The following is a 27,011-nucleotide window of genomic DNA, read 5'->3' on the forward strand; positions in this document are numbered from 1 at the left end:
TTTACCGGGCACAGGTTCGCCCAAATAAACAGTTAAATTCCAACAAGAAGTCTCCTGTCTTCGGCCACGTCACGACCCCGTGACAATATAGTGGTTTTGGGACGTTAAACCTCATATCAATCAATCAATAAGTAAAAGAAGTTGGAAGAGAACATTCAGTGAAGGACCAGGAAACATTGACACGAAAGTTCACTTGTATCCCCCAAGTGTCACATAATGACTGCATTGATGGAAAGAATCATTAACAGTGATGCGATTGTCATTAATGTAAACGACACAATAGAGAGGGGCTCACTCATTTGTTTATTCGTTTTAATAATACAAAGGTTCCTGGATGGAGCCCCGCCGCGGTGGTCTAGGGGCTAAGGAACTCGGCTGATGACCCACAGGTCGCGGAATCAAATCCCGTCTGCGGCGGCTGCAATTTCGATGGAGGCGGAAATGTTGTAGGGCCATGTGCTCAGTTTTGCGGGCACGTTCAAGAACCCCAGGTGGTCGAAATTTCCGGAGCCCTCCACGACAGCGCTCTCATAATTATATGGTGGTTTTGGGACGTAAAACCCTACATATCAATCAGGTTCGTCCAGGAACCTGATCGTTGTCGTCTTCGTTGTAGTCTTCTATTGTACGCAGGAAAAACGATTGGTGAAAAGTGAGGTGATGGTCTTCCAGTAAATATACAGAGGTACTCTGTTGCGGGAATCGCAGTTGGTTCTGTTTCTGTGCACTTTATTCGAAGGCAAAGAATAGAACAATTTTCTATAATGGTGAGGCGTATTATTTTGCGGCGCTTAGCCACATTGTGTAAGATATTATCTGCTTTTGCTGCCAAAATGCTTGAAGTGTGCGAATAGTTAGAATGTATTGCCACTGGACTACAGAAGTTTCGTGTGTTTAATGAGCCACCAAATAGCTAGCTCCTAGAAAAAGCGTCGGCTGCGGCTGGTGCTCGAGCACAGAAGAAGCGCGAGACCTTCTTCTTCTTCGTATTTTTAGGGTGAGCTTTTGCTCTTGACTCATTTACGTGCAGGTGGCGTTATGAATCATGCCGCTCCGTCTTAGACAGACTCAAGGGCGTGATCAAGGTAATGCTGGTGAATGCCAAAAGTGGCATTCGCACATCCTAGAAAAAGTTTTCGAAAGAATCATTTGAATGGGAGGAACGAGCAAAATGTAACGGCATATATACCCTAGAGTACGACTAGCAGAATTGCTTACCTGCTTAGTATCACAGGCCCAAGTTAGGTCACGCGATACGTTCACACCAAAGTACATAAAGGCGTGGTGACACCAAATTTCTAGGCTAGCACAAGCCTGTTGGAGGTTGCCTTTGTATGCAAGGACTCTCCACACGAAGAGTGGGACACAACAAATGCGTAGAAATAATTTAGATTCACTTCTAGAGGTGTAGCTGAATGCTTACTCTCACGATCCAGGCAAATCGCTTGGCGCAGTGACTCTGACTAGGAGAAGCAGAATAGGAAAAGCAATGGCAGTTGTCGTGACGTCACACCAGATTTTTAGTGACGCGAGTGGTCTCCGCAATCTCTGAAACGCATTTTGTGAACAAGGAGAGAACTAGCATGCCTGCTTTTGAGAGTGTGCTTGCGTCCCTTGCAGAAAATCTGTGTGCGTCGGTCAAGACTGCGAATGCTTACGAACAGACACTCGACATGTCGTTCAGAGAGGCTGTGCGCGTCTAACAGTGGGGCTGTCTCATCCTTCATCAGCATCCTGGTGCCTCTAAAAGACCGGCGCATCGAGCGTCAGGCCGCTTCCTTGTCCACGTTCTGTACATACGTTGTAAATATCGTCGCCAGCACCATCCTGAACTCGTTCACGTAGTGCGCATGAAGCCTTACGTTAGCGAGTGATTGCGTGAGACTTATCTTTTAACAAAAACTGCATTATTGACTTCGCATCGGGTCGATGCTCTTTGAGAGGGAGGCAAATGACCCGTGTCTACATGTGGACAAAAACGATGATGGGGGGATTTAGCAGACACCAGGTAGTGGGCCTCTGGCTTGACGCGAGAACGAAGAAGATCTTGTGGCTCAGCTGTTGAGAACACGCTGCTTTTGCTGCCTCAAGGCGTACTTGTGCTTTGTTCGCGTTGTACTGTGACAATATAAGCGCTTTGTTTCCTTTTTACTGCCTTTTGCCTTGCCGCGGCTGGATGCTACGCAGCTGGCCATGGTGACTGTCAGCCCGTTTGTTTTGCTGGCGCTTGTCGTGGCACGTGTGTATGACAGCAGACGAAGCTCAACATAATGTGCGTGACAGCCTTTTGGGCTCACGTGATCAAGCCACCTATGCATCGACGTCACTGCCCAATTCGGCACCGAAAAAAAGAAATCGAAAATGGTCCACATAAGTAGAGAAAGAATAGATTATTTAATGAAAATACACGAATTTTGATGTTTGTATCATGTTTTCTGGAGCTGAAAGAAATACATACAGCAAAGAACACGCATGCCACAAATTTGGTGGCACCACCACTTTAAATAAATCAGCTTCGGCAATCTGTTCTTTATTTATACTTTAATTATGCACCACATATTTTTTACTACGTTGAATAGACATTGGCACAGTTTTAGAAACATTCAGGAGCTTGTAGCAAGTGGTACACTAGTTGTGCATGTCGGTGAGGGCGCATTATGCTTTAAGAGATCACAGACGTGGGATAAAATATTATTCACGCGACTGCCATTGCCAACAACTTTAATGTCATTTTCTGGTCCATTCTGCACGTACAGCTTCACATGCTCAGTTGCGTTCATACGACCACGATGGCCGTAATGCAGAAGCAAAAGTAACTGAGGAACGTATTTTTGACGTTTGCACTAGCTAGATGTAACGGGTCCTGACGGAATATCTGGTACTTTTATGAGTAGACACAATGGTTTAGTGATGAAATATTCACATCACAGTGTCATTTAATCATTTATTTATTTACAAACACTGCAGGCATGAAGCCCAAGCAGGAATGGTACAAGCAGTAAGGCAATCAAGCCAAGCATCACACAGCATACAATAATACAATCATCACACACATACAACAATAATGCAACCAAGCTTATCATAACAGCAATGAATTAAGTGGGATTGCGAGAATCGCATTTGTGTGAATCGCAAAGGGAACCAACATGGCATTGAAAGTAACCAATAAACAAAAAGGATCAGTGGATAAAACACAAACTGCAAAACATTTTTACATCCTCAGGAAAACATGTGCGTCAATAGAATCTGTCGACAGCAGGGCGGCAAACGGTAAATTGTTCCACTCACCGATTGTGCGCGGGAAAAACGAAAATTTGAAGAGATTAGTTTTGGAGAAATACGGAGTTAAGGCAAGGGATTGTGAATGACGACCGCGCCGTGTTTCCAGGCGACTAATGTAGGGGCTGTGATCAAATAAGAGCTTTCGGTTAACTAATTGGTACAGTAACTTTAGCCTAAATGGTGATTCTAATGTTGGGATACCATGTCTTTCCATCAGGGCAGAAATGGAGTCTGTTGAACCGTACATACCATAAATAAAGCGGACGGCCCTTCTTTGATTTCTTTCGAGGCAGTCGATATTGGTTTTAGTGTGAGGATCCCAAATAACGCAGGCGTCTTCAAGTTTCGGTCTAATTATAGAAGTATATGCTAAGTATTTAACCTCAGAGGCAGCGGTTTTGAGTTTGTGTCGGAATAAACAAAGTTTACAGAAAGCGGCAGCGCATATGTTAGTAATGTGAGAGTTCCAACTTAAGGTACTGGTTAATGTTACGCCAAGATATTTGTGTTCATCTACTTGCTTAAGCGGTTGGTCACAAGTACAATAAGAGAATTCAAGGGGGTGTTTCTTTCTAGTCATTCGGAGGTAAACTGTTTTGTCATGGTTTAATTGTATGTTAGTACTTTTACTCCAAGAAGCAACGTTTTCTAACGCCGAGTTTAACGCAAGTTGGTCCTCGATGCTATTAATTTCATTAAAAAGTATACAGTCATCTGCAAAAAGATGTATTTTGACCGGACTGTTTATAACGTTAACAATGTCATTACAAAAAATAAGGAAAAGTAAAGGGCCTAGCACATTTCCCTGCGGTACGCCAGACGTAACAGGGAGAGCGTCAGAAGTGCTTCCATTAATGTCGACGTACTGTCTACGGTTACTTAAATAGGCAGTTAGCCAAGAGACGATGAACGCTGGAAGCCCGATTTGAACTAATTTATCGATTAAATTGTCGTGCGATACGCGATCGAAGGCCTTACTAAAATCTAAGAGTATGAGGTCAACCTGTCCCCCCTCATCAAGAACTGAAGAAGCGTGGTGAACAACTGTAAGTAGTTGAGTGACGGTCGAGAATCCCTTGCGAAACCCGTGCTGAAATGGGGAAAGGATTTGATGGGTATCTAAAAATTGTGTAATGAACGTAGCAACAACGTGTTCAAGTAGCTTACAGGCGGATGATAATATAGATATGGGTCTGTAGCTGGGAATTAGGAGTGGGTCGCCTTTTTTGGGAATAGGTACGATACGGGCTATTTTAAAATCAGAAGGTAGCGTGGCCGCATGAAGAGAAGATTCAAAAATAGGTACAAGAAATTTCGTCAAAGTTTCAGCATAACGACGGAGAAAATGCGTTCGGAATGTAATCGGGCCCTGGCGTCAATTTGTTTGTTAATCGAAGTAACATATTTAAGACACCATTGTGCGAAACAATATTGACATCAGGGTATGAAGCTACTGAATTACTCTGTTTCAACTGAGACTGCGAAAATACGCTATAGAAAAACAAATTGAAGTAATTTGCGATTGCTCGAGTCAATTTAGAGCCGTCGACTGAAATTTCACTTATGTTTTCATTGCGCTGTCTAATAAAGTTCCAGAATTTATGTGGTTCCTCTCTTAGGAAGGTCGGTAAAGTAGTGTTAAAGTAGAAATTTTTGGCACGAGTAATAGCATTGTAAAGGGTAGTACGAATTTCGGCGAGTTATTGAGGCGCTGTACGTTTTTTTTCGCAAGCGCTTGGCTTTGCGTTTAAGGTGAATTATAGATCTAGATAATAGGGCGTATATTTAGCGGTCTTCTTAACTTTATCGGGTACAAAGTTACGCAAACAAAATAAACCCATATTTTTAAATTTATTCCAAAGGACTTCAACATCGTGATCAGTGAAATTTGGCGAGATAATTTTCAAATACTCAGTAATAGCAGTGTCATTAGCTTTCGCAAAGTCTTTCACATTTTTAAAAGCTGGGAAACGTTTTGCATTTTTGTGATAAAGAGGAATGAATGCAAAAACAATTTTGTGATCTGAGAAACCGTGTTCCACAGACATGTGGTACTTTTCGAAAGATCTGGGCAGGAAAACAAGGCCAAGTAGAGAGGAAGAATTGCCACAACTCGGGTTGGTTGCTGAACTATTTGGACAAGGTTGTGTGAAAACATAATGTCGCGAATGTCGTCACTGTGACAAGAATCGGGTCTTGTTTTCAAGTGGTCCCAATCAAAGTTGGGCAGATTAAAATCCCCTAGGACGAAAAGCTTATATTTACTGAATGAGGCCAAATGAGATCGCAAATTTACAAGAAAATCGGGCCCAGAATCTGGCGGTCTGTACACAGCGATAACAATGATTACTTTGTTTCCGAAAGAAACCCTTAAACATAGGCTTTCAGTGTCTGGCGATTGCGCTAGAAGGGATGCTTTGATACTGGTTTTTAAAATCACTGCAACACCCCCCCCTCTAGTTGGCCGGTCTCTTCGAAATATTTTGTAACCTGGAAGAACTAAGTTGTCATCAGGTATTTCACTGTGAAACCATGTTTCGGTAATGACGGTCAAGTGTGGGCTATGACATATCAAAGGGGCTTCAAGCTGTGCCGTTTTGTTAACGAGACTGTGGGCATTTAAGTTAACGACCCTGATGGCAAGTTCAGATGACTGTCACAGAGCGGACGGGTTAGGATTGTTACCGTCACCATCGGAGGACGCGTCTACGACGTCAACCGAGAGAGTTTCGATGCTAATCACCCCACTGGATTGTGAAGGCGCGCGCCGTTGATCAGAATGAGTGGAGATTATTTGCCGCTGATTAGAGTTTGCGTTTCAGATAAAAGTATCGCCGTCAACGTGCAGTTTATCATGTACGAGGTAAACTTTTTTACCAGCAGCTTTCTCACTTTCGGCACTTTCCCAGAGCATTTTTCGTTTTTTAGGGTATGTGCTGAGTAGTCATACTGTATGTAAATTTTAGAGCCCTTTAGTGTTTTTGCATTCTTGAGGACAGCAACTTTTTCATTAAAGTCCTGGAAAAACAAAATAACTGGCCTTTTGACTGGACCTTTGCCTAGCCTGTGGATTCGACCTACGGATTCGCACTTAACTCCCAGTTTTTGTTGAAATGTTTCCCTAATGACTTTTCGCTTAAGATCGTCTTCTGTTTCGTTACGGTCTTCAGTTATTCCAAAAACCACCAAATTCGACCATCTGCTTCAGCCTTCAAGGTCGACAAGTTTGCGCTTCTGGGATTCCACCGAAGTAGAAAAGGATCTTATGGCGTTGTCGATGTGGTTTAATCTTGCAGTTTTAGATTTAAGCTCGTTAATGTGAATATCCAATTCTAAAAAACGGCTCTTCATGTCCCATAAAAAGCTTTCAGTTTTCGCTTTCAGATCTGCCACCTCACCTCGCAGAGCCTCTTGCCCTTTCAAAATTAGTAACAATAAATCCTGGGTTTTAGGACCAGGATTGGTTTCAACATCTCCACAGAGAAGTAATTCGAGAACAAGAAAGAATTCATAAGCACATTTGCAGCACTGACTGGGGCACGGCAGGACCAGCAGAAAAGGATTGTTGCTTTTAAGACTGGTGTAAACTGAACCAACCTTCATGAGGTAGAAAAACGGCTTAAAACGAGCCATGCTCCCGCAAGGTCCGCCGTGCCCATTGAAGACCAAGTGTTGGAGACGATCTTTTATAGGCACCGCATCGGTAGACGTCACGGCCCCGAGTTGCATAGGTGGCAGCAGGGAGACGATGACGTCACCCAGATATGGCACGTGTGGGCGATGTGGCTCTTTGACGGATAGTCGCTGGTGCAAGGGCGGCGGGAAAGTGTCCGAGGGCGAGGAGAACTGTGCGGCCAACGGGTTGGCCAGCGCAGCAAAGCAGCTTAACAAGCCCTGCATGAGGTAGAGAAACGGCTTAAAACGAGCCATGCTCCCGCAAGGTCCGCCGTGCCCATTGAGTTAGAGTTAGAGTACTTGGTTAGACACTGAAGTTAATCCTGATGATTGGAACTTGGCAAAAATAATCTCGGTACCTAAATCGGGCTCCACTTTAGAAATTAACGACTACAGGCCCGTTTTTTCCTAACTGGAGCTAGCAGTAAATTATTTGAGCACATTTGATTGAAGATCATCATCATTTAAAAAGACAATAACATATTATTTTATGCACACCAGCATGTATTTAGATCTTGGTTATTTACCGTTACCCAACTGGTGTTGATAACTAATGATATATGAAACGCACGCTCTATATGAAAGGTCAGACCAATGCAATTTTCGTGCAACGAGTTTGATGTCTGTCATTCTCCAGCAGAATTTATTAAGAAAGTATTAGCTGTCGGTGTTCAACGGAAGGGTAATAAACAAATCACCCGCTACTTAAGAAACAGAAGACAGCCTGGTACCATAAATGGCTGTGTCTCAAAAGAGCTAGAAGTGTAATTAGGTGTTCCACAGGGGTCAGTCCTCGGGTATATTCTTTTTTTAGTTTATATCGATGACATTTTTTTTGTAGTTGAGCCGCGTATCTGTAATGAACTATTTTAGGTTGTCTGAGTAGTATAAAAAGCTAAAAATATTGAAGCAGACCAAACTAAACTTCGAGCTTGACGAATAGTTTGTATTACTGAGATTGAAAATACATGCTTCAAAGCAAACGCCAAGTGTTTACTAGCAAAATGATGTCCTTTCGCTTTACACATTTGATATAAAATTCTAACATCCCGAGAGCTGATTGTGTCCATTATCTAGGAATCACACTCACCAGTATTTACAGCTGGGGAATGCAAACTTGTAAGAGTGCGCTGAAGAAACTGCCCTTTTTGAAGAGGCTTTTCCCACGGTAAAACTGAGGGCACATAAAGCACTCGTGCGACTAAAAGTTAGAGTATGTCGGCAATATTTGGAGCCCTTGGCAATAAAATTTCATAAAAAAATTCACAGCTTTCCCGCAAAGGCAAAGCAATGAACGCAATAGCAATAAATCGGAAGGTCACATGCAGAATGGCAAGCAGATCAATACATTCCCCGCGTTTCTTACGCACAAAAGACGCACGAAACGTACTCACAGATACAGATGAACGCGAATAAGCGTCTTAGTTGTTACTTCGCTGTGTCTAAAAAGCGCCCTTTTCACAAACGAAGGCTGTGCAACAAATGCAGTGACCTTTGTGCACCCTGTAACTACCACAGAATTGTTCCTCTGGAAGCCCAACGCCAGCGAAGACGTATGATTCTCCCCACCGAGAAATAAGGGCGCGGAGAGATCGTCCATGCACTTCCCTGCTGTCCGTAAGCCAAAGTACGCGTGAGAGATGAAAGCCGCCGTGCGCTCATCGCGTCAATTTGCTGCTAATGCTAAAAACACGGTAGTTCATCCCCGAGATGCCCGCCAGCAGTGGTAAGTGGTAGATATAATTGGCTTGCTGTTTGAGCGTTGAATGAGGTACTTTTCGGTGGCTCAGTAGTTAACGCGTCGCATTCACGACAGGGAGGTCCTACGTTCAATTCCGCGCACCGGAGTGTTTTTTCTCTGTTTTGTTTCTTGCATACTCATATATACAGATACGTATACATATACGGTACATGACATCGACGTCAACGGCGGCGGTGAAATCCAGCCGAGAGTGTTCATATAATCGCCATCGCAATAAAATTGAAAGAGCACAACATTTATATTTGCGTTTTATTTATTCCGCTCACTCCCGGCAGTCCTGCGGAACAAATTTTCGTATTAAGGCAAGCCTACCAAAACTTCAGCAGCGCAGGATAGTATCCAGATTAAAATTCATCTACCAACTTTATCATGGGGACTTGAAGTTATCACGTCACCGCTTATCTTCAGCAACCTTCCAAACTTTCAGCAAGGACGAACCATGAGAAAACTTCTCGGCAGCCCCTTAGCCACACAATGTCTACAGGTTCAGTCCCTTTTTTTCCTCGATATTTCACTAGAATGCGTCATCTAGAGAAGCAGAGAATGCTGCCTCAAATGCTTCATAATGTTTTCTCGACGCAAGTAACTTACATAAAAAATATCTTGATTTGTGTATGGCAATTGTGTTGAATACCAGAAATTGATATGTACTAATAAACATTGTTACGACTTTACAATTGTGTACTTGAAATTTTTATAATAATTTATTATATCAAGCTATTCAGTGTTTACAGATACATAGTCTTATTGTATTGTTGTAATTCAATCCTGCATATGCCCGAGGAGGTCCAGTAGTATCTGTAAATGAATAAATTACGTGGTAAATAACACAATTACCTTTGAATAGATGAATGTGAGAACAAATAGTAGACGAACGGTCATTATTGTGTATCAGGAAATGGAGGAGACGAAAGATGGTACTTTGTGGCACACGTGAAAACACTGGTGTTATAGATAAAAAGTGTGAATTAGCATAAACCAAGTACTAATCGCTGGTAAAAAAAACCTTTAAATATGTTTAAAACACATGAACAGATGGTAAACTGGCATAAATTTAACGAAAGATAACCACGGGGAAACTTGTCTAATATCTCTTCGAAATCTAAGAATATCGCATGAGGCCGACTGTTGCGGTCGAGGTTTGTATCTAAATCATGCCAAAAAGAGCTAGTGCAGTGTTACAAGAGTGATTCTTTTGAAAGTCATTCTGACTTGTGCAAAATAAATTCACAAATATTAAGAAGTCAGCGGTATGCGATAGCACAATATTGCCACACACTGGACAAGAGATGCTTGTTGTAAGCATCCGACTGTATACTTGGTCAGCGAGTATCAGCTTGCTTCTACAAGGCTCCAGGCTCTCATTTTTCGCTTGCGCATCTTTAAGATCTTGTTGGTTTACTTTCCAGGCCTTTCATTGCACTACCCTGTACACGATTATGAACTTGTACTCTTGACTCTTCCGAGTAACTCTATCTTGACACCGTGTTCCTTTTCGTCTAGCCTCTCCCATATCACATTCTGCTTCACTTCCCTCATGATGCATTTTTCGTTCCATTCCCTGTCCGGGTCATGTGAATCACAAGCGCTTGGGACATTTCCTATAGTTACGTCATAGAACGGATTGTCATGAACAGTCGCCATGCCACAAAAGTATGTCGAACAATTTCCACCTTTCCTTCTGGAACAGTTAGCTTGCTGCCATCGGCTAAGATCACCGTTGGAGTGGACCCCGTAAGTGCTTCATTTGGTGCAAGCGAACGTCGCACTACTGTCGCGTTGCTACCCGTGTTTCGTAAAACAGCTACGATATTGCTAAACAAAAGGACTTGCCAAACTAACATCCAGCATTTTGTGTTTGTCAATTACTGCCCCGGTAATGTTCTCTTCTTGCCTATCGTCACGGTCCTGATAACTGCATATTAGTTTTTTTTTCTTTGAACCGTATACACAAAGTCTTCTGCCGGCAGATTTCCTTTTGCACCTTGGAATATCATGCCCGGTATTCCTGCAATAGCCAAAATACTGTTGTTTTGACCGATGACGAATATCCGCCACAATGTGACATGTTTTTTGACAATTGAAACACTGCAGCGTCGACTTTGGATCCAAGCTCTCGATTTTTGAGGCCATAAAGCTCTCTGTTTTTCCCCCAAAAACGAGCAAATTCGACTACCGTTGTGCTTCTAGAAAATCATCCTCAACCTCTGCGAGCTCCTCCAGCTTGCGTCAATTGCTTTGCCGCAGGAAAACTGCCAATCGATCATGGCACTTGTCTACGGACTTTCCTACCACTAGGAGGTCACGAACAGCTGAATACTCCTCCCCCGTCTTGGACATTTCTACCCACACGTCAAAATAACTAATAAGCCTCGTGGCATACTGTTTGCTGGTTTCGACATCTTGCGGCTTGCTCTGGCGGAACTTGTTTTGGCACCCTTCAGCGATGAACAGAAATCGTTGCAGCAGTGCCAGCGTAGCTTTGTCATAGTCGAGCGCCTCTTCGGCGGACAAGCGACCGAACACCTTTAGAGCTTCACCGCTGAGACACAAACTTGAGGCTAGGTCCAACTTTTTCCTAGAGAATAATTGACCCGTTGCCACGTTCTCGAACCTTTTTAGGTATGCGTCGAGGTCATTATGGTTCTCATTAAATCCCAGTATGAAGTTATGCGGGTAAACTTTGAATGGCGCTTGGGATGGTCAGCCTGGGTAAGCCGGGCTAGTGCTCGAGTGTTCTCGGTTGCCGCCAATCGAAGGCGTAACTCAATGGTCCTTTGACAATGCTCCACAAGCTGCCATTGCAACTTTACCTGTTCCTTTTTTGCCTCTCGCTCCGTAGCTCTTTCGTCACACGCACTTTTTTCGCGTTCCTCAACCCATGCTCTCAACTTTTTTGCTTTCTCAACCTATGCTTAATTCCAAGACCGTAAACTGTGCCTCACTAATCTTTCAAGCTATCTTGTACTCGAGAACTATAGTTACTGACGGCCTCGTCCTGTGCCTGTGCATGCCAGTGTAACGTTGTGGTTTTTGTTTCGCCCAACGTGCAGGTTCAGGTACGTACTTAGGAGGTCTGAGGAGCCACCTCAGGACACTTTCGGAAGGACGCGTCCGTTTAAAGCAAGCATCTATTAACAATAGCTGAAGAGCATGTAACTCCAATATACCTTGTCCTACTCCTGCGATACAGTTAGAAAGAAATGTACCAGCTGTAACTTAGCAATCATAAACATAAAATTCTACCGTTTAGCCCCTGAACAGAGATGGTCGTGGAGGGTTGTGAAGGAGCGGGGTCGCACCCACATTGTTGAGTGGAAGCCTGGCATGAAGCATGGTGCTTGATGCTGTCGTCGGTGTTGTTGGCGTCGGCGTTGGGCAGCTACACGAGCCGTAAGAGAAGCAGCCTTCCTAGGCTGCCTGAAGTTAACGCGGCATTTTACACACTGGCCCGAGGTAGAGTCCCGACCGGACAGCCTCGCCTGTGCTCAAGCCCAAGGTTCAACTGCTCAGGCCTGTCCACGGGCACAAGAACGTCAGCGCAGCCAGGTAGCCTGAAGCCCCTCAGGTCACTGGTCGACGGAGGCAGGAGCCATGGCTCGGGTCCATAATCCAAATGCTCTGATGTATGACTCGTTTTCCTCCGCCACCACTGCGACTTTTCATTTTCTTCCCTGTCTCGCACGTGCTCTCAACATTGCTGAGTATGCGTCAAATGTGCGCTTCAGTCATTTCTCGTTTGTTGGTGAACATCTGGGGCAGCTTCTTCTTTGGTTGCCGAGTTCAAACTTGGTTTACGGCGGGTACTTCAAAGTGCGCTCACTCAATTAGTTTCAAGTTCCGCGCACTCCAACCGCTCTAATTTTCGCACACTCTATCACAAACGTAACCCGCAAGAATGTTTACGCGCTTCCGCGTATTGACGACGCGCTAGACGCCCAACAATTCACAAAATTTTTCTCGTCTCTCGATCTGGATGTGATCCGGATACTGGCAGGTCCCTGTGGCTGAAGCAGACCGCCGAACGGCTGCCTTCGCCACTCCGCATGGTCTGTATGAGTTTACCATCATGCCCTTCCGCGTATGCAATGCGCCTGTCACATTTGAAAGAAGGATGACTAACATTCTGCTGACGCTCAAGTGCCAAAGTCAGATTTATTACCGGGACGGTATCGTCATCTATTCACCGAACCTTTCTTCTCACCTTTTCGACTCGAATGCGTCCTCAAAGATATCGCCAACGCCGACCTCCAACTCAACGTAAAGAAATATCGCTTCGCTGCTCGCCAGCTGGTTATCCTAGGCCATGCCGTGAAAAAAGGTGGGGTGCCTAGTGATCCATTAAAACTACAAGCTGTCGCTGACTTTCCACAACCTGAAACCCTGAAAGAACTTCGCAGCTTTGTCGGGTTATGTTCATACCTTCGACGCTTCATACGCAACTGAACCACTTCATAGCCCTTTCGACACAGCTTCTTTGTGTTAAACAGAACCTTTCGGTCTGGTCCCTGCTTCTTATAATCTTAGCTCGACAGTATGGCTTTGGATGCCTACCACAAGCCCTAAATTGTCCCCAACGTTTGTTTCGAAGTACCAGGGTCCCTACCTTGGGGTAAATCAAACGTCTCCCGAGCCCTTAAAACCACCTTAGGACAAGCGCCACCAGCATCACAAAATTGGACATGGCGAACGTTCAAAGTACAACTACAATCCACCTGTGCTCTGCAACTCATAAGTCGCCAGGACAGCTTCTTTTTCCCCGAGGAGATAAGTGTACTGAACAGCAAAGGGCAGTGGGGGTGTGGCTTAAAAAGAAGATTCCAATGAGTTGCTGATAAAGATTTTGTTCAGGTGCATTCTTGTGTGTCAATTCTCGCAGCACTACACCGCCATCTGATGATTTTAACCGGGAACTCTTTTCGACAGCTTTTTTGACAGCTCATAATAAACTATTTTTCTTAACAATTAGTCATGTAATGGATGCACTTACGCAGCAAAAGTTTGCTTTTTCTGTTATTGTGATGCGCTGCATATATGTAAGCAGAAATCGGGGCGTCTCAGCTTTGACCAATTCGATCTTAGAAAAAGTTAGCACCCAAAGTACTCAATCAATTTTCCGTCTATGTTAATGTAGCAACCTTTATCTGAAAGCGTTTTTATAGATCTTTTTTCTTTCCTTCGTACGCTGCGATAAAACAATGCGTACACCGTCAGCTGATTGCTCAAGCTGCGCACAGGGGTGAAGAACAAAGTTATCAAAATGTGTTAATACCACACCCAGAACAATAAACTAGTGATCAGTGACGAGTGGCATAAGCTTAATGTTGCTTGCCGGGCTGCTGTTAGATAATGAAGAAATGATATGAGTCTGATGTTATATTGGGGCAGGCTGGCACCAGAAAGTAGTCGACAGTACGCCCATAGAAAACACACGTCACAGATATGTTACACACATTTCACACCTATACACGAATACACACTAGGGCTAACATGCACGCAGATCAGGTGTGAAAATAAACAAAATATCTTGCCTACAGTTCAGGTTGACAGAATCGTTGGTTGCACCGTCGTTGTAGTCTAGTGAAAAATTTGCGGTTGCGAGGTTCCGTTGATGCGGCACCTGCGCGTGTGGTGACAACTCGGTTGGCTCGTCGCCACGCTCGGCTAACCAGAGTCGACGGCAGACGCGCTGCGGCGGCAGGTAGTTGTGCCCTTGGGCACCAGCAGTGCGGCAAGAAGATCCATGCTAGCCCTCCTGAACCAGCGGGTCAAAGCCAGGCTTCAGGAATCCTGGCTCAGGAACAGGCAGGCACTTTCAGGAACCTGGTACCAGCTCTCCTGGACCAGTCGTCCAGTGGTAGAGCGGGTCAAACACCACGTCGGTCGTCCTGGGCCTGTTCTCTAGCAGAGGCCGAGCACAAGCTGGAAGAAATGTAGCGACGTGGCCTGGGTAGAACCTATGGGTCAAACGCCTAACGATGTAGTACTGCCTCGAACGCTGCTCCTCACACTGCCGAATCTTAATTATCAACCCGCGAGGTCGCGGCTAACGAGCTGTCGCCGTCTTCGTCATTGATTCCCCACGGCGCATACGCGCATAAATCACATCGCACGGCACCCATTCGATATCTGAGTTTCGGTTTCACAACCCCAGCACATATCACATCACCCCCTTTTTTGAAAAAGTTCTTTACAGCTATTCTGCTACAAGGGAGCGGAGTGAAGCGAGGGGCAGTGTTGTGTATGGTGGCTTTAGTGTTCACAGGGACGCGATATGAGACGATATACAAAACGCTGTGTACAGGTCAACTATACAAGACATTTATGGTTTTATATAGTAAGCACGAGTGACTTGGTTCACAAGTGAGGGTTCGTGGTTTCAATAAAACATTCACTACCTCACCAGCAATTATGCGAGGCTCAAGTAGTCGGCTCCAACATTGTTACAGCCCTGCATGTTAATCACCGAAGAGGAATACTTCTGCATAAAGAGACTCCAGCGCAACACCTGGTTCACGTGTTTGGCAGTATTTAAATACTGCAATGGCTGGTGATCGGACTGAATGACAAAGGGTTTGCCATAGAGATAGATGTGAAATTTCTGCACTGCCAAGATAGGGGCAAGACATTCCCGTTCGATTGTTAAATAACAAATTTCTCGGGGCAATTATTTATGGCTTGCGTAAGGAACTAGGTGGAGCACCTCTTTCATCCCCAACAGAAGCAATACTGCGCCCCGGCTTGCGTTGGAGGCATTCGGACGAAGCACGAACTCCTTCGATATGTCAGGAGCGACAAGGATGGAAGCCTCGCTGAGCTGTTTCTTCAAGGCTGAAAACGGTTGTTTTTGAGGTGGGCCCCCGGAAACAGTGTGGCTCTGCCTCTCCTTGTAAGGTCCGTCAATGGTGTTGATCAGTTTGGCGTAGTTAGGGATAAACTTCCCGTAATAGCCGGTCAAACCAAGGAACGACTGCGCTGCTTTCTTGTTCGTAGGGCGTTTCGCCGCCAGAATTTTGTCGAGGGTTTTAAGAACTGGTTTGACTGCGTTTTCCCTAATTCGATGTCCCAAAAAGGATATGGTTTGCTCTCTCGTTTCACATTCGCTGGATTTTATTGTCAGGCTAGCTTGCCTAATTCGCTCAAAAACTTGTATAAAGGCATAGACGTGTTCTTGCCACGTGTCGGTCACCACAATGACGCCATCGAAATAAATGTGAACGTTGTCCAAACCACCTCATTCAGATATCATAAGGCGCGCGAATACTGCTGGTGCCGTTCTAATGCCAAACGGCATGTAGATGAAATGATGAGATTCCAGACATGTTAGGGAAAGCAGTTTTTTCACGACTCTGGTGATGTTTCAGTAGTTGCCAGTATCCTTTTGTGAAATCGAATTTGGAGAACGACTGGTTTGTTCCACAAGTGCAAAAACTACATCGATGCGCGGTAATGGCTGGCAATCAGAGACCATGATCTTGTTCGATCCGGAAGCGTATGCACAACCGGGTCGTGTTGTCAGAATTTTTTACCATGATGATGAGAGCATGTTACGGAACTTAGACCGCTCAATAATACAGTTTCAGCATCTCTTGCACTTCTTTTTCAATGTTTTTTCGCCAGGCAAGAGGAATTGAGTACTGCGAATTGTGCACAGCCTTATCGGAGGTCAGACGTAGCGAACACTCCACTAAAGCTGTCTTCCCTGGAAAGTCTGCAAAAATGTCCGCATACTGCTGAAATGGGGCTTGCACACTTTCGACTTGTACGGCACTAAGGTTTGGCGATATTTTGACGTCTTTGTAGAACTGCATGCAAGAGAATCTTAATAGGGGCATTTGTTTTACTTCCTCATCTTCGGAGAAATTTTTGTGGGGTCCGCAACAACTGATACACGTTTTGGTTTTGTCGGCTCGCACGCTTCTTATTTTTTCAGCATGTTTATGTGGAAGATCTTGTTCTTTCCACAAACAATAATGAATTAATCAACGCAATTCTTTGTGCAATGAGAGGAAACAGCCCTTTCCACTGCATCAATAGCTTCCTGGAGTCGGTCAGCAGCAAAACTAAAATCTTCTCGCCAGAGCAAAACTTCCTTGGGCAACTTTTACTGTCAAAATAGGTCTTTTTTTCGCCCGAGGTTTCTCCAGCTGTTCGCGAGCTATTTTGCAAGTCTCCTCCAGGCAACTGCGAAGATTGAAGACGTATGTGTACGTCGTCCGCGTTTGAGAGTCAAGCACCTCATTCATTCACAGCTCTCTCAACATGGTCAGTGGTCCTCAGAGAGGTGGCCATAAATGAGTTTGAACGGGGGGAATCTGAGGCTTGCCTGTAGAACTTCCCTATACGCGAGAAGTAGGGGGGCGAGGTACCTGTCCCAAGAGTGGGGCCTCTCTTGGCACATTCTCTTCAACATTGTCTTGAGGATGCCATTGTCTTGAGCATGTCTTGAGGGCGCCCCATCCCACGAGACTATTCGTCATCGTGGGATAGGGCGTCGATTTCAGCAACATCACAAAGAGAAGTTGACTGACCTCTTTCATCAGTTCCGAGGTAAATCATCTCTCTTGGTCAGTGTCCATTTCCTTTGGCAAGCCGTTGCGAGAAAAAAAAGCTCCCTCAGTGCTTCCGCAACGTGAAATGCAATGACTGCGGGCAGTGCTACAGCGTCAGGTTATCGAGGGGCGAAATCGGTTAACGTTAGGACATATCGGTTCTCATGGTCACAATTGAAGGAAAAGGGGCTGATTAAGTTTACCGCGACCCTTTCAAAAAGTTTCCGGATAATAGGCATGTTGCCTAGTGGTGCGACTTCTATTTTCCCTTTCGGGGTAGTTCTTTCGCATTTGTACCGAAGCTTCACAAAGCGCTTGACGTCTGCAGTGAGGACGGACCGATAAAATTCTTCGAGAACGCGAGCAGTAGTCCTCTTGATGCCCTGGTGTGCCGCCATAATCCTTGAATGAGCAACGTCCAGGATGCTTCCTCGGAATGGTTTCGGAATGACCATTTGTTTAAACGTTCTGCCTGTCACAAGGCGGTAGTGGTGATAAAGCAATTCTTTCTCTTCAATAAACTCGTAGCAGTGGCCCTTACCAGATTTGAACTCTTATTGACTTTTGCAAAAGTAGATTTTATGATCGGATCCTTTCGCTGCTCCTCGACGAGTTGTGCTCTTGTAACGTCGGGCAACAGTGTTGTTGAGACGTACAAAAGTCTGCTGTTCTTTTGATCGTGTTATTTGGCTTTGGCGGTCACCACGCTAGAATAAACTAACTTTGAGTTGACAGGGGACTTGGTCGTAGGTGCTTTCATTAGGAACTCATCAACCTGCGTACGAGCCGCCTGCTTCCAATTAGAATGTGGATCAAATTGTTCTTGGTCGCCTGGTAGGTTTTCTAATACAGCGGTCGGTCCATACAAGTCACTCTCAGCTTCCTTGTAAAATACGGCGGGTTGACAAGTACACCAGCTTCCGGGAGATGGCTAGATGACCCGTCTAGCAGAACGATGCTGATTGTCTTGGCTGTCAAGCAGATGTCAGAATGAGTTCCCGCCGAACGATTGCCGTGTTGCATCCAGTGTCACGGAGTACTCGAACCTCTCTTTCTAGCAATACACCTCGAATCACTGTCATCCTGTCGACCAGGAAATGTACTGCATCCTGCATGGTGTCGTTGCCATGGTGATCGGAACAAGGAATCTTCCTCCCTGGATGTCTAGGCACTTTTCTAGTACGAGCTTGGGAAAGTATGCATTCGGCAAAAGCACAGGAAGAACTCGGGTTGTCGTCTCAAAACTTGCTTCGGCAACTTTCTGGTGAGTGTCCTATTTTCCCACTCGACTAGCACTTGAGCGTCTGCTTAGGCGGATTGTGGCAGTCGGAAGCCAAGCGTCAAACACGATGACAAACTATGCAACTCAGAGCTGGTTTCCGTGGCGCTTCGGTGAGCTTTCCACTGGAGTCCTTCACATTTTCCGAACCTTTTCCTATATTAGGCTAAGTCTAGGCCTCAAGGAATCAGTTCGTCAGGCTAGCGAGCTCATCTAATGATCTATATTCTCGTTCTTTTAAAAGAACAACTAGCCCTGGGTGGTAACAACACAAGAATCGCTCAGCAATCACGCGATCTCTTAGACTTTCATAGGTGGTGAACACGTTTGCCATGTTGATTCAATGGTCCAAATAGCTGAAAATGCTCGCTGATAACTGCATCCCAGTTTCGCCATCTGCTCCTCGCGCTTGTCTAAACTTATGATAACCTTGAGCCATGAAATGAAATCGCTACAGGAGCGCTTTCTTTACCTTCTGGTAATCCAGCAAATTGGCGGCAGTCATCCGGCCGTTCATGGTTAACGCGTCTCGTTAGGCACATGCTTACAGCGAGGCCCAATTTTATCACGGCCGACTCTGTCCAGTCATGACGTGCTCGAAATGCTGAATATACGCATGCAAATCATCGCGTTTCTTGTCGAACAAAGGCAGGAACTTGTGCGGATTCACAGATAGGGAGGTGCTAGGCGAAAGCGAATCCTTAGTCGCTGCTACTGGCACAATATTGGCTCCTTCCTGAAGTTTTACCTTAAGGTCAAGAATTGTGCGCTGCCTCTCGTCAGCTTCTCTGTCGGCATAACATTCCGCAGCTTTTTCATCTCTTAGCTTAGCTTGCTGGGCATCAATGCACTTTAAAAGCTCTGCACCTGCCAAGCCGAGTTGGAGTCCTACAATGGTGAGTTTATCTAACTCTATTGCACAGTCCGGATGTGTGTCTGCACTCGAGCGAAACTGCCTTATTTCATTGGTTTAATGAGTGGATCCTGGTCAGCTCACCAGCTTGTGATGTTATATGGGGGCGGGACCGCTCCAGAAAGAAGTCGACAGTACGCCAGTACACAAGCACAAATCACAGATACAGTACCTCATTTCGCACCTATACATACACACTAGGGCTAACATGCACGCGCATAAGATATGGAGATAAACAGAATGTCAGGCATACAGTTCAGGTTGATGACATCGTTGCCTGGGCGGTCGCTGTAGACTCGTCGAAACTTTGCGGTGGCGAAGTTTGGTTGATTTGGTTGACTCGGTTGACTCGACTCCACGGTCGGCTAACCGAAGTCGACGACAGACGTGCTGCGGCGGCAGGTAGTTAGGCCTTTGGGCACCAGCAGTGCAGCACGAAGATCCCTGCTAGACCTCCTGAACCAGGGGGCAAACCCAGCTTTCAAAACCCCTGGCTCACGAACAGGCAAGCAGTCTCAGGAACCCGGTGCCTGCTTTTCTGGACCAGTCGTCCAGTGCTAGGGCGGGATGAACGCAAGGTCGGCCGTCACGGGCATGTCACCTAGGAGAGGCCAAGCACCAGTTAGTAGAAAGGTAGCTACATTACCGGGGTGGAACCTATAGGCCAGACGCCAAACAAGGTAGCCCTGCCTCGAACGCTGCACTTCGCATTGCCGAATCGGGGTTACGAACCCGCGAGGCCGCGGCTCACGAGGTGTCACCGACTTCGTCGTTGGTTACACATGCCATATACGCGCATAACCACATCCTCTTCGCCACTGCACGGCACACTCGAAGCCTGATTTTCGGTTTCACAATCACGCCACATATTATTAGAGTCAGAGCTGTCAATGGTAAAAAAGTGTAAAACAAAGCACTTAATAAAAGCACTGGACGATTAGAGTAAATGTTTAATAACGTGTTTAAACCTTCGTGAAGCTTAGGTGAAATAAATTGCAGTACTAAAGGAGTGATACTAGATAACAATGAGTATGTGCGGGCAGTGCATCGAATGCATATCCCTATTGTAAGCCACCCCAACTCCTGTTGTCGGCTCTATTTTTCAGAAATATATCGAGGCGAAAGAAAGTGGCGAATCTCGGAATTATGAATGAACGCTTCGAGCCACGTTTCGGTTAATAGGCAGATATTGCATAAAGTTTAGCTTATTATGCTGTGTTTGGGGTTTACAGTATGAGCGTTAGCAGTAAGAATAAAAGGGCTTATTCTGTGAAGTTGATTATGAGGTCTGGATGATTGATTTTAGCATTTTCTGAAGACCCTGTTAGAAATTCGGGGTTTTTTTATTCGCAATTATTTTTAAAGTTACCTGCATCGCAAGTTTCGATTCCTTTCAAAGGCTAGACGCGCGCTGGGGTAGAAGTCTTTGGGGGGGGGGGAGCCTACGTTTCTGCATTCCCAGCCCAAGATGCGTTCTTCATCTATAGTATAAGCGAAATTCATGATTATGGGCATGTAATTTCAAGTTTACAATTACACGGCGTGATTTGCGTGCTCCATAGCACGTGGTTTTACGTGGGTGTCTCTGATTGAATCACAATGTTGGATTACAATTTTTTCATATAAAATTCATGTTTCTTTAGGTTCATCTGCTCTGCCATGGTGAACAAGTTAATTTATTCTAGATTTAGTTTAAGCCTCCTTCATATATGTACACAGTAAATATATTTCTGCCTCATTTTCTTCACGTGTCGGTTTCTCTCAATTAGCCTGCTTGTCGTCGACGCTAGCGCAAGCAGGCTTGGTTTTGTTGAGCTGTGCGAACTCTTTACTGAACGTTTATTATGGATCTGCAAATTTTGTTCGATCATTTTTGGTTGCATTTACAGCACAATCTGCCTGCATCACCACGCGGATTCTTTTTTTTATCCGGTGGGGAGCTGCGCGACACCAGGATTCGAACCACGGACCTAATGCATGCGAGGCGGTTGCTCTAACCATTACGCCTTCGCTGCTAGTTCCCGGCTAGTTCACCGGTTATCAACCATGCATGAAATGTCTGTGGTAAGACCGCTATTTCTTTATGTTGACATGATGGCTTGTTTGTTTTAGCATGTATGCTAGGGGTCCTTGTTTTGTTTGAGCGCTGCTTCTGAGCGTATTCAAGGTCGCAAAAAATTGTTGCGTGTGTGCCGCTACACTTTGAACACCTCAGATAACGACGGCATTTTTGAAAGCAATGTCCCTTGCTGGTGCACTTGAAACATAAGCCGGCTTTTGCTAAGCGGCTCTTTTTCTAGTCCATGATAAAGTCGGAAGGACATGCCTGTGCCACGTGCGCAAAAGAAAGGCAAAAAAGCAGGTACCTTTCAAATTCGTTGCGTGGCTACTCAGAGCAAATGCCGTAGGTGATGCGTTGTGAAACGTGCCCTGTTGTTATCTGAACACCACAACCGCCGGCGTCCACAAAGGCGATTCTCTCACGAGCTCTGACCTCCGTGCACGAGTACTAGAGTAGCTTCCGAAGTTCTGTTTCTGACGTTGCAACCACCTCAACGCTCGTCTGACCGCTCTGTTGTTTAAAGTAACATACCAAGGTATTTGGTGATTGCTTTCGTGAGGACCTCGATGAGCATAGCGGCATTGGAGGGCCCCGGGCATCCGAGCGCCTTAAGTCTTCTGATATCAATGTGAACGGTAACCAATAGGTTTCGCAACAAAGCCACAATGCTGGAGCACATTACTGGCTTGAGCGTTCACATATTTGACAAATATTGTTGTTCGATGATCTTGTAACGAAAATAGTCTTTTAGAAGGGTTATGGCGTCTTCGTGTGACTGCTCCGTGGCTCGAATGCCATCGATTGCCTTTGATGCCTGTGCAGTCACTTGGCTCTTCGAACAGTAGAGCCATTTGATGTTCGATAGGCTGAGGTTTTCGTGAACCGCGTGCCTGAACATACCCCTCAAAGATTGCCACTGCAGCGGGCTTCTGTTGCAGTGAAGCGGCTCAAGTTTAAGGATACGAGAGCGGGCAAGCCGGCATGTCATCGGATCGCCAAGGACACGGCATCCTGTAGTGTTGGTACTGTCGTTTTTGATATTGGTTGCCACACTGTTGGGAATTCTGGACGTTGACGCCTTGAGCTCCTCCGCGTAGTTACCTAGCAACGACAGCGTTGGCATCATAGTCTGCTATAGGGGCGTATTCTTCTGCGGCTTCGTCATCACTTAGGTGTGCTTCCCGCTCTAAGTTCAGTGCCCGCAGGCCTTCCTGGCATGCCTTCAGCCTGTCGTGTACCACACAAAGCTCTGACGAGGCAAACTAATTGTAGTCAGTCAGTTGCCGTGCTTTGTTTTGTAAACGCGTGTGCAGAACTCGCTGAGCCAGTCATTTGCCTTTCATGCGCTCCATCGTCGTCGCGGGTGAAGTATTTGCGTCGGCTCGCAAAGATAGCAGAGTACCGGATTTGTAACGATAAAATGCAGGATAATGGTATCTCCGACGTAAGCGAGGAGCGAAAACAAAGGTGAAATCACTCAGAAGATTGACAAACGCATTCACAGCAACCAAAACGTTTGTTCGGCGCACACAAGCACGAGCTCCGCCCTCCTGTCTACAGTTTGTTGTCTTCTCGCTTCTAATAAATATTTAACAATATTTAACAGATGTCATAACATCAGTACACCACAAACTTATATGAACATGGCAAGCTAGATGCGCGTCAGGGACAAAGAATTTACACCATTTCCTAAAACCACCTTTGAAGAATGAAGGTCCAGCTCACACCAAAAATACTTCAATGAAGTATTTTAGTTACACAATGGACACACTTCACAAACAATTAAATACTAGCAAAAGAAGACAAACCCATGTGTCATAAGTTTGGAATGAGCTATAGGTAAATTAAATTTTATTGTGATGCACTAACCTGGGCGAGGTAAGGAATAAAAACATTGCAACATGTTTTACAGCTATTTTACGACTTTTCATCCTGCGCTGCTATCCAGGGAAGGCACCCTTGTTGATAACGCATACGTTTTTAGCTTCTTAAATAAGAATGTTTTTTAGACAAGCTACAAATTCATACCCTGCTCCATATAAATGCACAGGAACACCTTCTTCGGCTTCTCACTTTTGAGAAGAAGAACTAGGTCTTTCAGACCTAATTGGTTTCCCAGGACTCTTGCCTAGACAAGGATTTGGTGACGTATCCCAACATTTTAGGTGAACCATACCACACGTTTGGTGCATGATGGCCTAAATTGCTTATGCACCACAAGAACCAAACAAAACAAAGAAATAATAGCAATCATTATCATTCGCAGTGTAATGAACTGACAGACAGAATCGAATACATTAGAAGTTCTTTTCCACGGGTAGTATTTACCCGACTACCTTGTACTTCAGCTCCTGTTGCGTAGCTTTCACCTTGTTTGGACGAGGTAGTGGGGATAGTTGGTACCTCTGATTGGCCTAATACATATCGGAGATAACTAAGTGTTTCAGAAAGACTAAAAACGCCCTGCCTCCTTTTTTGTTTTTTAGACTTAACTGGGCTAATCAGATGACGCAAACCCTCTTGACAAAGAAAAAATTTATTCTATTTTACTATACTCTGCAGGTAAATCCCTCAACACTTCAGTCGAAGGAACGAAAACACTGGCATCTGTGGGGCCTCTTCGACCTGCTTTTACTTACCGCTGCCATGTTCGAGCGGAAAACGACATTGGCATCGGCGACCCCAGCAAGGATCTGGAAGTGACCACAGCTATTGAAGGTAAACTTTCAATATTATTTTATTTGGTACATGTTGTTGAGAAACACTGTTTCTATAAGGTTCATTTAAGACCTCAGCTATCATTTCTTAAGTACATAATCACAGAACATTGTTGCACAATGTGAAGTAGCAGGCAACTTGGCAACCCTTATATATAATCTAGATTTTTCAGTGGTGCAAGCTGTAAGTGAGAACAATATTCACGTTCGAAGTTTAGTTACAAAAAATTAAACGGCTCGAGCATCTGCTGAAAAGAAGGTGCAAGGAAATAGCGTCAGCTCACTAATACCGCTCTTGCAAAACCACCGCAATATATACACCTTCCAACATATGCGCGATGACACACCAAACGTCACATCGCACAATCGGACACACGTATTGCATGTGCTGGCTAACATCACTGAGGCGTCGGATGAATTTACACCACCTGAAATATGCCATAAGAGTTTTCTGAGAGGCCACGATGGTCAACCGTGCTCCAGTCCCAAACCCTCTTTCTCGACTCATAGGGAACTAGTGGGTAACTTAGATTACAGCGCCCTGTGTCATAATCCTGCAGCGACAAATAGGTATGCGCGCAAGTTGTACGGCTTCATCAGCAAGCTGAGTTATCTAGGCGGCATTTGTTTGAAAGCCACCTTTTTATGTGGTAGCATAGCGCCGAGAATTGTGGCGACTTCACGGCCATGCAGTGGACGAAATAGTGTCATACATGTTGTTACTTGCTGAGCCGTGTTGTACGCGAAAGCGACATAGGGCTGTATCTTATGCCACTTGTCATGTCACGTAGACGTATATAAAAACGTATCCGCAAGCGTTTTATCAGCCATTGCATCAGAGAATTTCATTGTGGATGGCATGACATCACACGCCAGTGACACGTTCCACTCAGGCTCAAAACTATGACAGCTTGGTTGTAAATTTTGTCCCCCAGTTAGTTATTTCTACAGGTGAAGTGCCGTGAGAGTGTCATTTAGCTGTTGTAGCAGAGGTTCAGGGAGAAAAGCAGGATTATACAGCAGCATTTCAGATTCCTTCGTGAGCAGCCACTAGTGTCGACTTCATACGAAACGAGGGTGCTGCGCAAGCTTTGCGACACAGTTCAGTCGTAGGGCTACTGCCTCAACGTCTTAGACGTCCTAAGAAGCGGTTTCCGAGTGATGGTCTATGACAGCAGGCTTCAATTTTTCCCACGAGCATTCCTCATTGCGTTCCACTCCCTCAAACGTATTCCACGTCAGCACAAGGCACACAAGCATTGGCTTCACTGGAGGCAACATTGACATCTTGCAACAACCTTGAACAGCTCTAAAGATAGAGGCAGATAGAGTTCGAAACGAGAAAGCAGTGTTCTCAGTGGGGTACCACTAGGCAGCTGGGATATATATATATATATATATATATATATATATATATATATATATATATATATATATATATATATATAAGGGAAAGAAGTGTATACCTAAAGGGCTCGTTTTTCCGTGTTTTAATACAATATTAATGAGATATAACAGACAGTAATGCCAAGGAATGTACAGGCGAAGTTAATAAAACCAATGGAATGTAAATAAGAAGAAAGAAAAGTGGATGAAAAAATTACCAACTGTGAGCAGGAATCGAACCTAATTCGAAGGTCGTAGGTTCGATTCCTGCTCACAGTTGGTAATTTTTTCATCCACTTTTCTTTCTTCTTATTTACATTCCATTGGTTTTATTAACTTCCCTTGTACATTCTTTGGCATTACTGTCTGTTATATCTCATATATATATATATATATATATATATATATATATCTATATGTATATATATCTATATATATATATATATATATATATATATATATATATATATATATATATATATATATATATAAAGGCGGTTTATTGACTAAAACCAATTGCCTGATTCAAGGCACGTCAGTCATTGTCACGAGCTCAGCTCAGGTGCTCCGACTAGATGCTGTCTCTCTCCTTCTTCCCCACTACATTTGCCCCGGTGGTGAAGAGGAGCCATCCTAGTGATTCACGGCGAAGCAAGCACAAGTGGATCATACGAATGTTTTAGCGGCTGATGTGGACTTTCTCGCGACCACGGCATCGTCTGTCATCGGCAAGTGTCTCTGGTTAGACGACGTAGTTGACCAGTGATGTGCATTTCACGATGCGGTACAGACCATTGCACTTGGGTGCAAACTTCCGGGAGAGGCCGCGGGACTAGAATGAAACAGAAAGCCATACAAATGAGCCTACGGGGAAGCTGTGAATAGGCTTTTCTTTGTCAAGTCATCCTTTTTGGAGACCTTTGGCGATGGACTCTAAATTACCGCGCTAATTGGTAGCACTCTTCGTCACACTGAAGAAGTTTGGAGGCTGGGCGGTATTCGAAGCATCGGGGTACTAAGTAAGTATCGTGTCAAGCGTAGAAGAGGGCTCACGTACGTACAGTAGAGAAAAAGGTGAAAACCCAGTAGTGCTTGCGTTGCCTTATTATACGCATACGTCCCGAAAGGGAGCACCAAGCCCCAATTAGAATGGTCGGAGGATATGTACATAGAAAGCATATCACCGATCGAGCCAACCGTTTGTCTGTGGCTGATAGCTTGTAGTGGTGCGATGAATAATACTGCACTCACTGAAAAGTTCCTGGACGACTTGCGATAGAAACGCACGCCCATGGTCGCTAAGCAGCTCATGTGGCGCGCCTTGGTGAAGGTCAAAGCTACGCAAGATGAACAAGGCAACATCACGAGCAGCAGCGGCTGGCA

The 27,011-nt window shown here is 44.9% G+C and overlaps 1 protein-coding gene across 9 annotated transcripts in view; it reads left to right on the plus strand.

Annotated features, from left to right (window-relative positions):
- The window catches only part of LOC119172975 (cell adhesion molecule Dscam1-like), a 2,235,730-nt gene that overhangs the window by 895,170 nt on the left and 1,313,549 nt on the right, over positions 1 to 27,011 (plus strand). For all 9 annotated transcript variants that reach the window (XM_075891768.1, XM_075891770.1, XM_075891774.1 and 6 more), the window contains one exon: positions 24,088 to 24,243. In XM_075891768.1, the coding sequence (XP_075747883.1) occupies positions 24,088 to 24,243 (156 nt within the window). The remainder of the gene's footprint in view (positions 1 to 24,087; positions 24,244 to 27,011) is intronic.

This window comes from Rhipicephalus microplus, chromosome 4 (genome assembly GCF_043290135.1).
Source record: "Rhipicephalus microplus isolate Deutch F79 chromosome 4, USDA_Rmic, whole genome shotgun sequence".
Classification (NCBI taxonomy): domain Eukaryota; kingdom Metazoa; phylum Arthropoda; class Arachnida; order Ixodida; family Ixodidae; genus Rhipicephalus; species Rhipicephalus microplus.